The 14153-nt window shown below is 47.9% G+C and overlaps 2 protein-coding genes across 14 annotated transcripts in view; one reads left to right on the top strand and one right to left on the bottom strand.

The window, feature by feature from the left end:
* The window catches only part of CCDC13 (coiled-coil domain containing 13), a 30921-nt gene extending 20003 nt beyond the window's left edge, over positions 1 to 10918 (bottom strand). The window contains exons 1-5 of one of the 2 annotated variants that reach the window (XM_082412809.1): positions 10153 to 10918; positions 8150 to 8403; positions 5877 to 6019; positions 4211 to 4300; positions 83 to 199 (exon numbers count right to left, since the gene is read on the bottom strand). In XM_082412809.1, the coding sequence (XP_082268935.1) occupies positions 83 to 199; positions 4211 to 4300; positions 5877 to 6019; positions 8150 to 8403; positions 10153 to 10514 (966 nt within the window). In that variant the 5' untranslated portion in view covers positions 10515 to 10918. The remainder of the gene's footprint in view (positions 1 to 82; positions 200 to 4210; positions 4301 to 5876; positions 6020 to 8149; positions 8404 to 10152) is intronic. The other variant, XM_082412810.1, reaches the window with a different exon arrangement.
* LOC309637780 (uncharacterized protein) overlaps positions 1879 to 14153 on the top strand; it is a 31226-nt gene continuing 18951 nt past the window's right edge. For 4 of the 12 annotated variants that reach the window (XR_014250796.1, XR_014250797.1, XR_014250798.1 and 1 more), the window contains exons 1-2: positions 8312 to 9730; positions 11008 to 11202. Coding sequence is in view for 1 of the 12 variants with exons in the window: in XM_082412996.1 (XP_082269122.1) it covers positions 1895 to 1928; positions 10917 to 11202; positions 11951 to 12039 (409 nt within the window). In the remaining 11 variants the exon portion in view is untranslated. Of the gene's footprint in view, positions 1929 to 2622; positions 2843 to 5961; positions 6234 to 8270; positions 9731 to 10121; positions 10182 to 10916; positions 11203 to 11950; positions 12040 to 14153 lie in introns of those variants that run through there. The other 8 variants (XM_082412996.1, XR_014250794.1, XR_014250795.1 and 5 more) reach the window with 8 other exon arrangements.

The following is a 14153-nucleotide window of genomic DNA, read 5'->3' as shown; positions in this document are numbered from 1 at the left end:
GGAAGCCATTGTCCCAGCCATGACCTTCCCAGGCCCAGGCCCAGGCCCACCCACGAGGACCTGAACCCTGGCCTGGAAATACCTTCTGGGCCACCCGGAGCTCCTGCTTCACAGCCTGGATCTGGTTGCGGAGGTCACTCATCTTCAGGTTTGTGGCCGCCAGCCTGTCCTGCAAGACCTTCACCTCTGGGCTGTCCTGCTAGTTGGGAAAGACAGGAGGGAGAGCAGTCATCTGAGGCCTAGATAGTAACCATAATCACAGCCCCCGTTTATCCAGGTATGTGCAGGTACCACACGAAGTGCTTGACGAGGAGGAACCCATTTCATCCTCACAACCCCTGTGAGGTAGGTTCCGTTACCGATGCAGAGCAGAGGCTGGAGGGGGGTGACCCCTCGGCTTGGGGGACCTGGTAGGTAAGGGGGAGCGTGGATGTGGATCCCGGCAGCCCAACTTTGGGGGCTGAGCCCTGTGCTCCGACTGTGGCGCACACAGGGGGACGTGGGTGGTGGCCGCAGACGGGGAGCATCTGGAGGGGGCTGCTTCCCAACCCCCAGACACTCCCAGGCTGTGGGCTCTGCTGTGCTCAGAGACTGGCATCATAGCAAATCCATCCTCACTCAGGATGAAGAGGGAACTGGCTCCTTTAGCGAAGGCAGCCCCAGCTTGGCAGGAGGGCCCTGACCATCCCAACTTGGGGCCTTCCTCTCCTAGAATTGTCAGACTGGGCCTTGGGCTCCCTTTCCCGGCAATGAGCTCACTGAATAGAAATAAGGACCCAGTTTAATCCCCAAATGCTCCATTTCTGTGGCTTGAAGAACTGCAGGAACCATGAAAACTCTGCCTGCTGGAACTCTTAGCAAAGTCTTTTTTAAAAAAAAATATTTCATTTAAACTATTTGGATGAAACTTTTCTCAAATGTGTTCCCCATTTATGATTTAAATAGAAGTTCCTGAAACTCTCAGAACTTTGGCATTAAAGGGACTCCAAGGTCAGCCCATTCAAACCCTTGCCATAGGTGATGCAGATAAGGTCCAGAGAAGGGAAATAACATGGCCTCACAGGCACACAGCTGGTTGAGGTGACAGAAGTGGGGAGTAGAGGCCTGGTCTTTCCTTTGCACTGGCTGATTCTCCCAATATAAGCTTTTGCTGATGCCAGGGGCATCGTGGTGACAGAAACATCGGTTGGTGGGTTGAGTGTCCCATCAGGCAATGACACTAAGAACATCTGCTCCTGTCCCAGCAGATCGGGTGGACTAGACTTCTGGGAAACAGGATGGGTCCTGCAGCGGCTTTCTGAACTTTCCTTAGTAGCCACAGACAAAACCGCCTGTGAACGCTAGCGTGAAAGACAGATCCCAGAAGACTGGGTCTGGGGAGTTCCATGGACCCCAGAGGCTCTGGGCAGCCCCGCTGAAAACCACTGGTCAAGGAAACTAGACCTGCACACAGGGCCCAGAAGGCCTGGACTCATCCTGTCTTCTCATCTAGGAAAACGGCTGCTTCCTCACAGCACCCCCAGGAGGCCAAACAGAGTAACCAGTGTGAGCAGAATTTGCAAATTGGGAATTTACATAAAACACACATGCATCTTTCTTTAATCTATATTTTTGTATGTCCTTCCGCCGCCTGGCTGTGTGCCATCCCTCCCCACTGCTGTTGGGAGCCTGTCTGCTCCCCTGCTAAGCTGCTGCTTTGAATCTGCCCTGCGTTGGGAAGCAACGGTCCCTGCCTGTCAGATCTTCGGTGCCCTGAGCCCCCTGCTGGCTCTGGTGGGTGGCGGTACAGGAGCCGTGAGAGCATTTGGGAGCCTGAGGGCACGGAAAGAGCACACCGATTGGATCCGGATCTGAGACCCAGACGGCAACAAGCCTCGTTTCCCTCTTCTGTGAAATGGGGGCACGTTATACCAGCCTCCGGGGTACATGTGAGTATTGATGGGATAACGCATGTAAAGGGTGCCCTCTGGGGCAGATTCTGATGGGGGGCGATGCTGGGGGGCATAGCCTGGCTTGGGTGGGCAGCTGGCAAAGGCGGCTGAGGGCCATATGGTGTTCTGGTGAGGGCATCACCCTCTCTGCTCTGCCAGGCCCCAGACCTCCCCTCCCAGGAAGCTGAGCCAACCCTACCTGCCTGACATTTCAGAGCTGTTTCTGCCCAGAGTGAGATTTCACAGCCTTTGTGGGTGTTTTGGGCCTGGGCACGCCCTTTCCCCACCCCGGGGCTGTTTCCTCTGAGGCGATACCAGAAATGGTGTCCATGGGAGCAGATAGCGCCAAGGCCACTCACACCACAGCTTCATGAGGCCCCACGTGGAGTGAGGGCGCTCAGCTCCACTCTGGAATGTGCTTGGAGCTCTGGGCTGGGATGTGGAGTGAACCTGCAGGCCCTGGAGTATGGCCCAGGCTTGGGTCGCCCTGAACAGTCTAATGAGGGGGACATGGCTATTGTCCTCTCTCTGATCAGAAGATGCCCGGGAAAACACGTGTCCTGAGGAATGGAGACTGCAACCCACCACGTACTCTTGCGTCAGAAACCTCCCAGGCTCCCTGCAGCCACAGAATGAAGTTGGACTTCCTATTCCAGCTACCATCAAGGCCTCCCTCCACAGGTGACCCTGCCCCAGCTTTGTTTGGACATGTTCCCCTTTTCCTCCTCAGGGCCCCTGGGCTGCAGCCAAACATTATCCAGCTGATGCCCAGCTAACAAACAAAATAGGAATATTGACGCTTTCCTGCTCTGAGCTTGCACTGCTTCTGCTGGAAGGGCCACCCCCATCTTCCTGCTCCAGCAAGGCCACTTGAGGAAGCCCTCATCCATCCCACCTCCTGGCTGCCTCAGGTGGAGCGTGTGCTCCCTCTGTGAACCCAGAGCCTAGGGGCTTTCTCTGAAGGCCCTGTCCCCCTCCTTCCTTTAGTTTGCCTACTCATCTCCCCTCTTGAACCCCCTGTGGACAGTGGGCCTGTCTTTGATTCCCTGTGTTCCAGGGCTCAGAACATTCTGTCAGGCTCAACAAGTGACTGAACAAGTAGTTTCCCATTTAGGACAGCACCAGTCCGAGATATGGATAAACAAGGGACAGCTTAGAAGTGTCCCTCAGAGCTGGGAAAGGCACTGAACGACACTCAGTCTAGCGTCTGCTGAGGGCGGAGCCCCTCCGTTGCCTCCCCAGCAATGAGACAGATCTACGCAAGACTAGCCTTCAGGAGACGTGTTCACCCCTGGAACCGGAGGGGCCCATCACTCGAGGGCAGTATTCTCCTCAAGACAGGCACGAGGCGGCTTGATCTTGAGTCGTAGACAACAGGGAAGATCGGGTGGAAAAGGGGCACTGAACTAGGAGTCCTGAGGCTTGGATTACGTTTCACCAACTCAAAACCATGGGGGGAATTCCTTGGTGGTCCAGTGGTTAGGACTTGGCGCTCTCACTGCCGAGGCCCCAGGTTCAATCCCTGGTCGGGGAACTAATATCCCATAAGCCGTGAGGTATGGCCAAAAAAAAAAAAAACAGAAAAAAGAAAACCAAGGGGAGGCCTCCTGGGATGTTCTTGAGACTCTTAGCTATTTATTGTCTGGCTTGGGCTCCATGCTTCTCCCCGGTAGCCCACTGGGTCATACTGCCTTCCTTTCGTGGAGCTGCAATTCCCATGCCCTGAGTTTGATGGAGGCTCATTGGCATAGAAAAAATGGAATCTTGGGAACAGCCCCATTCCCAATAGTCACTTTTACGCTGTAGATTTGGAGTTCCACAAAGGGAAGACTTCTTACAATATGGATTGCCCCAGCAAAAAGCAGGGTTCCATTGAGGAGGAGTGAGCTCCCTGTCCCTGGGGTAAGGTAGAGAGGCTGGATGTCTCCCGAGTAAGGATGCTGTAACGGACACCCTTTACAGCTGGGCTGAGAGCAGGAGGCTAATTGGATCAGGTCTTCCCTCCTGGTCCTGAAAGTCTAGGATTCCAGCGTCCTCAGGCCCCTGCTGACCTCCCTCTCTGGGGACTAAATCAGAGTTAGCCCCTCACCAGCCTTCACCGGGGCATTCTTGGCCTCAGACGGTAGACTTGGCCACTGTCCCCTGATGGCTCTGAAGATGCTGCAATGGCTCAGCAATGGGGTGGACGCCGGACAGAGGCACCTACGCCCCCATGGAAGAGGGGAGGCCCAAGCCCGTGGCTGCCTCACACACTCCCCAGCACAGAAGAGAATTCATACCAAGGCTCTGTCTCCCATCTGGGCCTTCGGCAGCTTGGCTCCTGCGTCGGTGGCCCCCTTGGCTGGCAGCCTGGCCAGGGCCATCTGCAGCTGAAAAAGCAAACCCGGCACTTAATATTTAATTCTGCTCAGCAGTTGCGGTGCCTGAGTGAAGGGCTCTGGTGCTGCCGTCGGATGTGTGGTCACGGATCTCAGCAGTCCGTCCCTTCAGCTCATTTTAAGGCCCATTAATGGAAGAACTCTCCTTTACAAGGCGCTCTGCGATGGGAGAGGGTTTAACTGATTGTCTGCCCCACTCCCCAGTCGCAGCCTAGGATTCACAAACAGCTTAGTAAATAATGATTCAGCAACCGTGGTCTGCATCTAACAACAGCCTGGGAGGCGGAGAGAAAAGGAACTACGGACTTCACGTTACAGTTGAGGAGACAAGGTCAGAGACACTGAGAAACCTGCCACTCAGGCTCATGGCCTGGTGGCCAAGACCACTGCTGTATACAGACAGCCAACCAACCCTTTAAGGGTTTCCCAATTGTCCTTCACACAAAGACCATCCCTGTCTGACAAGGCTGGGCACAACCCGCCCTCCCACCTCTCTGACCTCATCTTGCTCCAAGCTCGGCCACATTGGTCCCATTTCAGGCCTTTATTCTGATTCAGGGCCTTTGTACCTGCTGGGTCCTCTGCATGAAGGCCTCTCCCCGACCCCTCTGAGTCTGGCCCCTTCTCATCCTCCAGGGACCCACTGTGCATACTCCCTCCTCTAAGGGGCCCTCGACGCTGGTCTGTCTCCAGGAGGGCAAGGACCAGGCCTATTTTGCTCCCCACGGTCTCCCCAGGGCCTGGCTCAGAGCCTGTGATGGTTCTCAAAAAATACGTTATAGAAGAAAGAAGGTCTAATTCAATGCCAAGTGTAATGACTGTGGAGGATTTTGGAGGGCAACAGAACTGGATCTGAAATCCGGCACCACCACATGCTGCGTGACTTGAGAAAGCCTCTTAACCTCTGCCAGCCTCTGCTCCTCCAGCCACATAAGGAGAAGCTGCGTAGGTTCACTCTAGCTCCTGAGGGACCATGAACCGCTGGGGCTCGTGCCTTCCCTCGACTGGAGGGGTTTGTCATTAGCTGTGGGAAGCTTGGGGCAGCAGAAAGAGGAAGGTGGACAAAAGTGAGACGAACTGGTGGAATGCTCCTGGCTCTAGCTTCAGATTAGCAAGGATCCCTGTTAATTTATTCAACAATGCCTTTCTCGTGCTAACTACCTGCTAGGCACTGTTCTAAGCATTTTACAGTGTTAAGTCATTTAATCCTCAGAAAACCTTGGGGTGAGTGCCGTTATAACTGCCACGTGACAGGTGGAGGCACGGAGAGTTTATACCTGGCTCAAAGTCACAACACAAGTCAGTAGTGGAGCTGAGATTCACACCCAGGTGGTCAGGCTCCAAGCTTGCGTCCTCCTTGCTGTGTCAGGCTATCTCTCCACCGCCTGCGTCCTCCTTGCTTCCCGACACTTTCCCCTCTCAGGATATGACAGAGACTGAGGGACTCCTTGCAAACACTGACCCACCAGTCCTTGGGAAGGACCTACAGTATCTAAGCGTGCTCCCTCTCTGGAGGAGTGGCGTGGGGTACAGGGAGCCCGGGGCAGGGGCACCTGAGGCCCCTCACCTCTTGCTCCAGCTCCTGGATGCGGTTGCTCAGCTGCCTCACTCTGGTCTTCGCACCCTCGGACTCTGCCATCAGCACCCGGTTCTTTTTGGACAGCTCAACGATCTTGGTGGCAGTCACGTCCCCAGCCACACCAGCCGTCCCTAAAATGAAGGAAAACAGTGAAGTCAGTTAAAAACACAGGCCCACACATCGAACAGGCTTGCTGCTGCTGGCCTGGGCCAGCAGCCATTTGGGCAACTATGAGTAGCTTCCCTCGGCCACCTCGTGTCTGTTGAAGAGGATTAGGACACATCAGGAGAAAGGAGAAAGAACCTGGGGAAGGAAACCAAACCTAGAAATACAAATGGTCCAGTGGTGAGTTCTCTGGTTATGTTTTCCTCCCAGGACCCAAAAGCATTACAAATCCTGGAACTAGACATCAGAAAGAAGCCTAAGAGAAGTCCGAAGGGCAGGAAGTGGGGCTAAGAGCGAGCCAGGGCTCTCTCCCAACTCTGTCTCCAGACAAGCCCCACGCTTGAAGCTGCAACCCCATTATAATGGGGGCATCAGTGAGTGGGCAATCACAGAAATGCTAAAATATCTGGGTAAATATAATAGACTATTTTGCATCCTTCAGTTTTTTAAAACGTATAATGGTTGAAAGCAAATATGATAGCATAGTCTGATGGGATGTTCAACATATACAGACATAATACATATAAAAGCTGTAATATAAGGGGGGAGGGTAAATGGACTTATATGGTGGTAAAGTTTCTTCATTCCACTTGAAGTGGTAAAATATTAATTCTAAGTAGACCATGAAAAGTTATGTGTGTTGTAAGCACTAGCCCAATCACTAAAAAAGTTGTACAAAGAAATAGAAAAACTAAACTAAAGCAAACACTAAAAGTCCACCCAAAGGAAAACCAGTTCATCAGCTGTCAGCAGCCTGTCACTCTAGCCTGGTTTAAAAACATGAACTGAGACTGTCAGATTTTTCTCTTCAAAACACGAAGTTGGAAATCAGAAATGGGGACTTCTGAGCGAGGACTGGATTTAAGAGGTCTTGAGGGAGGCTCAGGATGGCACTCAGAAGAGGCCATGAGCACGCCAGCAGAAGCAGCAGAAGACAGGATGTGGGGCAGGCTGGAGAAGAGGGGGCAGGCCCTGTCTCCCAGGTCTCCTGGGGTGAGGAGGCACCTCCTGCCCTCCCCGGAGCCCATCAACTTCTCGACACCCTTGCAGAAGCTGCCCCTTCGCATCTGAACCCCAAGCCAGGTTAGGTGTTGTCTTCTCTTCAGTGTGGTTTTGTTTTAGACAGAAGAGGCCAAAGAATGGAGGGAAGCACAACAGGCTACCAAGGGCCTTTAAGATACCAGATTCCCCTTGTTTTTTAATTCAGCACTGGTCCTCTGGGTGCACCTACTCTTAAAGTCATTTACTAGCAAAGGTAGAGAGAGACGCTCTGGCAGATGCCAGATGAGGCATCATGCCCTCTGTGATTGCTGACACTGACTTTGTGCTTTCTCACTCAGCCACCTGGGAATTGCTCAACGGGCGTACATCGAGCAGAGGACAATCAGGGCCAAGGTCCCCACCAGATCTGTAAGAACAAGGTCTAGCTCATAACCACGGAGTCAGTGGTCAATGTCCAGCCCACACCCACAGGGCTAAGGTCATCTCCAGGCCCACAAAGCCAAGGTCCCTAACAGACCCACAGGGTCAAGGTCTCCAGCAACAGAACCAAGGTCCAACTCCGACCTGAAGGGCCAAGGTCCACTGTACATGCTGCTGGATTTCAGGAAATCCTCCCAGAACAGCTAACTCCCCTGTCTTGTCCACCCTTCTGGAGCAGCAACAGCAAGTGGTGTAGAGTAAATGCCTACTTCCACTGGGGCTTTTTCACGTCCATGATACAGTGTTTGACCCGGAGAATCCAGATAGAGTGGATGCCGTTGGCCCACCGAACATGCAGCGAGCATCACGGAAAACTCTTGTCATGAGTCCCAGCGGGGTCACCCACACTGCCTGGAATGCCTGCCTTCTGCCCCTGCTGTTCTCGTGCTTCCGTTTCCCAGCATGCTGGCCTACCTGGCCTGCTCCATTCCTCTCCCCTCTCCCTCACTTCCAGGATTCATCTGGACAAGTTTGAGCACAGCTGAACCTTGCACTGTCTCTTGAGCACCTGCCCTCTGGAACCTGCTGTTTGTCCTGCCCTGTAGGCTTCATGGCAGCTGGGCCAGCCGACCTGGACTTCAGAGCAGAAACTGTCACAACAGCGGTGGAGCTACCTGTGAAGGCAAATCTGTCCTCTTCTATTTTCTTTTTGAGGTGTTTGATTTCAAAGTCCCTCTCCTTCAGCAACTTATACAATCGCCCGTTCTCATCCACTGTTTCCCTGAGTTGATCCCGAAGCCGTTCGATCTCATCTTCAAGCATCCTGCAAGGCAAAGGCAGAATCACAGGAACCGTTGGGCAGGGGTCAGGCCTCCACAGCCCAGGTTTGTTGTACCTGGTTGGGCACTGGGTGGAGATAAGAACTGGTCTGTACAAAATAGGAATGAGAAATTAAGGGAATCTCAGTGAGCAGATTTTTAACACACTGTTCTCAAAACTGAACGATTAAGGACACACACACAAGTGAAAGGAGAAAGAAGTTTTCAATAACATGGTTTACTATGGATTCAACAGAGGTATACAAAACCCCACCCAGAGAATTCATACTGTTTTCCAGCATCCATGGAACATGCATAAAGATGTATTATAATTTAGACTTCAAAGGCAACCTTAGCAAATTCCAAATAATGGACATCATACAGACCATTTTCTTTAATGGCAATTGACTAAAATTAGAAATCAATACTAAAAAGAGAACAAAAGTAAAATAAAAAACAGAACTCCAAACCCATCATATGCTTGGAATGGAAAAAAAAACCCACACACATACACACACTCCTAAATTATTCATGGGTTAAGAAGAAATCATAATGTGTATTATGAAGCATTTAGAATGGATTGACTGTAGAAGCAATATATATGAAAACTTGCGAACAGCAGCTAAAGTGATACTTAGAAGGAAACTTATAGCCTTAATTGCGTATGTATATTAGAAGACGAAAGAGGAATTGTCTAAGCCTTAAGTTGAGACCAGGTCTCTGGGTCTCAGGTAAACCCAATAGGAAATCAGAATAGGTGGCTAGTTTTGTATACTACAATTGTCTTGCAAGTCATTTTTTTAGAACTTTCAAACGTGAGAAACATGTGACTGGTGGGTCTGTGATCACTTCTACCATTAGGCATGGAGCCAGCTCCATAGAGGCAGTTGCTCAGGAAGTAAATAAGTTACAGAAATTATAGATAACAGTAATTATTAACTAACAGCTATTATTATTGTTGGTGTTATTCTACCAACAGCTCAAGTCTCCACAAATGCCAGTTTCTCTGACTTGGGGAAAGATCATTTGGGAATAGGTCTGGGGTTAACTTAGAGCTAATATTTAGGAGCCGTATGAATTTTTTCAATTATTGAGAAATCTTTATTTTTTCCTAATTAGCATTTTTCAGTAGAACATTGTGAAAATCGAGAAACCATGAAAAGTAGAATTTGCAGATGGAGAAGATAGATTCTGGGTGAAACCAGAAGCAAAGAGATAGCTCAACAACTGCTGTGATTTTTTTTTTTTTTTTTTTGCAAAATGACTAGCAAAGAATTTTGTTTCAATCCAGACTCCTGCTTCTAATAACCAATATAAATCAATGCATCTGTGTGACATTGGCAAATTTAAAGCAAAATGAGAAGATTCTGGACTCCTTTCAACTGTTTCACCAACCATATAAAAGCAAGGAATCCATAAAGTGCTTCCTTAGGACAGGTATGTTTATGTGTCTTTATGTGTCAGGAAAGGGAAATTGACACAGGAGAACAGTCCCAGATGAGGTTTGGAGCAGTGATCACCTGTGAATCATCAGGGCCAGCCAACCAGCTCCTCAAAAACCAAAACACATTTTTCACGAAAGAGAGACTACGTAAGAAAATTCAAGTGAATAAACTACACGTTGATGAGTTTCAAATTTTCCATTTGACTTTAAGTGGTTTTTGAACACACTTCATGTCAAATTATGTCCCTTTATCCAATGCAAGAGTCTTCAATAACAATCTCTGTGTCAAAACTTCTGGGTCTCAGCTGATAAACACACATCTGGTCAACCTGCCTGTCGAACTGTCTGCAATCATTCTCCCCCACCTTCCCTACCTCCCTGCAGTGCCCCTGGGAGAGTCCAAACTTGCATTTACCTCTGCTCAAAGCTGGTTTTTGAGTTCTGCTCCCCGGCTTGGAGGACACTGAAGCCATCAGAGATCTCCAGGGGCTCTTTTTGGTCATCAGCTCTGCTTTGGAGGCTAAGTTCTTTTTCCTTCCGTTTCTCCATCTGCTTCTGTAACCTTCTGTGCTGCATCTCCTGCATGGCCCTGAACTGGAGCCTCAAGGTGTCCTGTGAGCCTTCATCCTCTGCCATCTTGCCCTTGGAGTAGGAAAAGAAGCCTGAGCCTAAGCAAACTCCACAAACTGCTCCTTTCCCAAGAGTGCTCAGCACATAGTCAGCCCTGTCTACAACCTCCAAGCCTGGAGTTGGCTGCTTATCTTTGCATGTGTCCATGAGGAAGCTTGGAAGACCCACCCTCACTTCAGGTCCCCTGAAAGCCAAAGCTGAGCCGAGCTAAGCGTCAGCTCTCTACACACCCTCCCATGCCTGAATGTGCCACCAGACCTCGAATGGCATCAGAATACTCTCCCCATCACTCAGATTCAACAGTTGACTCCTTCCTGTCCCTAAAAACAGTGGCTCTCAACTCTGGCTGACCATTAGAATCTCCTAGGAGTTCCTAAAGTATAGCAATGCTGGGGCACATCCCTGGACCATTTAAAATCTTAATTCCTAGGAATGGGGCTCAGACATCATTACTGTTTTTAACTAAGGTATAATTTTAGGTTGAATTATAATTTACACATAGTAAAGTGCGTAAGTCCTGAGTGTACAACTCAATAAATCTTTACACAGGTATGCAGCCCTGGCTCCGGCCAGGGCCCCGGTGGCTGCCGGCTCCCCCAGCTCAGCCCGGGCCCTTCTGTACTTTTCCCCGCACTTACAGTGGTCACGCCGCTGCTGCCTTCTTTGGCTGCAGCAGCTCGGGCACCTCTTCTAGACGCCTTATTGCGCTGCCCCGACAACCGTCACCAGGGAAACCAGCCACGCCGCTGCGTGACGTCCTCACGAGTCTACGGCAACCAAGAGGGCGCCGGGAGTTCGGAAAGAGACAGAGGCACAGAAGGTCCGGGTTGAGGCGGTAAGTACATAGGCGAGGTGGGCTGACGGATGAGGGCGTCTTGTGTATGAGACTTCAAAGTTGGCCCAGTGGTCCGCTTCTGGAACATATTTTAAAAGTTTTGTGGGCCAAACGTTCTGCGCAGAGATGCGCATCCCGCAGTCCTGCTGGGGGGAATTAAGGTGAATGATCCCACCATGAAATTTAACGTAGCCATTCAGAATGTCTTTGGAAAATGTGGAACAGTGGCGGGGGAAAAGGTTATTTTGTGACGGTGAGTGAAAAAGGCAGGACACGAAATAGTAATTGCTAAGTAAATGAAGTTGTATTTTTAAAAACTAAGAACGGAGGGAATTACCTGGCGGTCCAATGGTTAAGGCTCCGTGCTTCCACTGCAGGGCACGGGTTCGATCCCTAGTCGGGGAACTAAGATCCCGCATGCCCTGCATGGCGCAGCCCAAACAAACAAAAAACAAAATTAAAAACCCCTAGGAACAGAAACAAGACTGCGGAAGAATGCATAGAAATATTAAAGTTAAAAATGGTTGTATTCGTGTGCTAGAATTGCAGTGCTGTGTTTTTATTTTTGCACTTTAGAGGATTTAGAATATAGTGAACACGGTTTATTTTCAAAGTGGAGAACACTTGTATGTTTGTTTTTTTTAAAAAGACACTTACCAATTTAAGTCACTACTGTATCCAGGTCTTTATAATTAGAAAGTCTTCAGATATCTCACTGTTGTTTTTCTTTCTTCTTTTCCTCATAAAGCATTCACCCACAGACATGCATGAAGGTGGGGCACCAGATCACATTTTGCAGAACTCTAATGCAATATCACAACCAGAATATTGACGTTGGTAATTTTACTTGTATTCATTTGTGTGTGTGTTTAGTTCTATACAGTTTTATCATGCTTAGGCTTGCATATTCACCACCATCCTCAGATATTGAACACTTAAATCACCACAAGAATTCTTCTTCTTGGGCTTTTATAGCCACACCCGCTTCCCTCCCTCCCCACCCCCAAAGGCCCTAATCCCTTGTGACCACCAATCTGTCCTCCATTTCTAAAATTTTGTCATTTCAGAAATGTTATATAAATGGAATCATATAATACGTAACCTTTGGGGACTGACTTTTTTACTCAGAATAATTTTCCAGAGCTTCATCCAAGTTGTTGTATGTGTCAGTTTGTTCCTTTTTATTGCTGAGTAGTTTTCTATGGTATGGATGTACCACAAATTGTTTAACCATTTGCCGGTCAAAGAACATCAGGGCTGTTTCTAGTTTGGGGCTATTACAGATAAAGCTGATATAAACATTCATGTATAGGTTTTTGTGGGAACTTAACTTCTCATTTTTCTGGGATAGATGCCCAGGAGTCCAGTTGTATGATAATAACATGTTTAGTTTTGTAAGAAACCGTCAACCTATTTTGTAGAGTGGCTGTATGATTTTACATTTCTACCAGCAGTGTATGAGTGATCCGCTTTCTCCATATCTTTGCCAGTGTTTGATGTTGTCACTATTTTTTATTTTAGCCATTCTAATAGGTGTGTAGTGACTTCTAATTGTGGTTATAATGTGCGTGATGGATAATGATACTGAATATTTTTTTCAGGTGCTTATTTGCAATCTGTATATGCTCTTTGGTGCAGTGTCTGTTTATGTCTTTTGCCCAATTTCTAACTGTTGACTTTTGAGAATTCTTTATACATTCTAGATATTAATCGTTTATTGGATTGTAGTTTGCAAATATTTTTTCCCGTTCTGTAGCTTGCCTTTTCTCTTCACATGGGTTTTCACAGAACAAAAATTTTAAATTTTGACTAGGTCCAATTTACCAATTTCTTTCTTTCGGTGTCAAGTGTAAGAACTCCTTGCCTAGCCCTCGATCCCAAAGATTTCCCCCTGTGATAGGCTAAAAGCATTAAAGTTTTATGTTCATGATTTATTTTGGCATAATTTTTATGTAAGATGTGAGATTTAGATTGAGATTCTTTTTTTTTTTTGACCTATGGCTGTCCAATTGCTTCAGCAGTATTTATTGAAAGGTATCCTTCCTCAACTGAATTACTTTCGAAGCTTTGTCAAAAATCAGTTGTGTAAATTCAGAAACAGCAACAAAAAACAACCCAATTCAAAAATGGGCAAAGGACTTGAAGAGATTCCTCCAAAGAAGATATACATATAGCTAATAAGCACATGTAAATATGCTCAACATTACTATCCATTAAGGAAATGCAAATCAAAGCCACAGTGGGATACCACTCCATACCCATTAGGATGGCTGTTATTAAAAAAATGGAAAATAAAACGTGTTGTCCAAGATGTGGAAAAATTGGAACCCTTATGCATTGCTGGTGAGAGTGTAAAATGGTGCAGCCACTGTAGAAAAGTTTGGCAGTTCCTCAAAAATTTAAACATAGAGTACGATCCAGAAATTCACTTCCGCGTATACGCCCAAAATATGAAAGCAAACAGATACTTGTACACCAATGTCCATAGTAGCACTATTCACAATAGCCAAAAGGTGGAAACAATCCAAATGTCCATCTGTAGATGAATGGATAAACAAAATGTGGTATTATCCATTAAATGGAATATTATTCAGCCATAAAAAGGAATGAAGTACCGATACATGCTATAACATGGATGAACCTTGAAAACATTATGCTAAGGGAAATAAGCCAGACACAAAAGGACAACTATTGTATGATTCCACTTATATTAGGTTCCTAGAATAGAGATTGACAGGGAACAGGGGAAGAGAGAAATGGGGAGTTATTATTAAAGACTCTGAAGTTTCTGTTTGGAATGATGAAAAGGTTCTGGAGGCAGATGATGGTAATGGTTGCATAGCATTTTTTTTTAATGTTTTTATTGGAGTATAATTTCTTTACAATGGTGTGTTAGTTTCTGCTTTATAACAAAGTGAATCAGTTATACATATACATATATCCCCATATCT

The sequence above is a fragment of the Balaenoptera physalus genome, assembly GCF_965194825.1.
Source record: "Balaenoptera physalus genome assembly, chromosome: 11".
Lineage (NCBI taxonomy): Eukaryota > Metazoa > Chordata > Mammalia > Artiodactyla > Balaenopteridae > Balaenoptera > Balaenoptera physalus.
The sequence above is the reverse complement of the archived record's forward strand: the minus strand, read 5'-3'. Positions and strand labels throughout refer to the sequence as shown.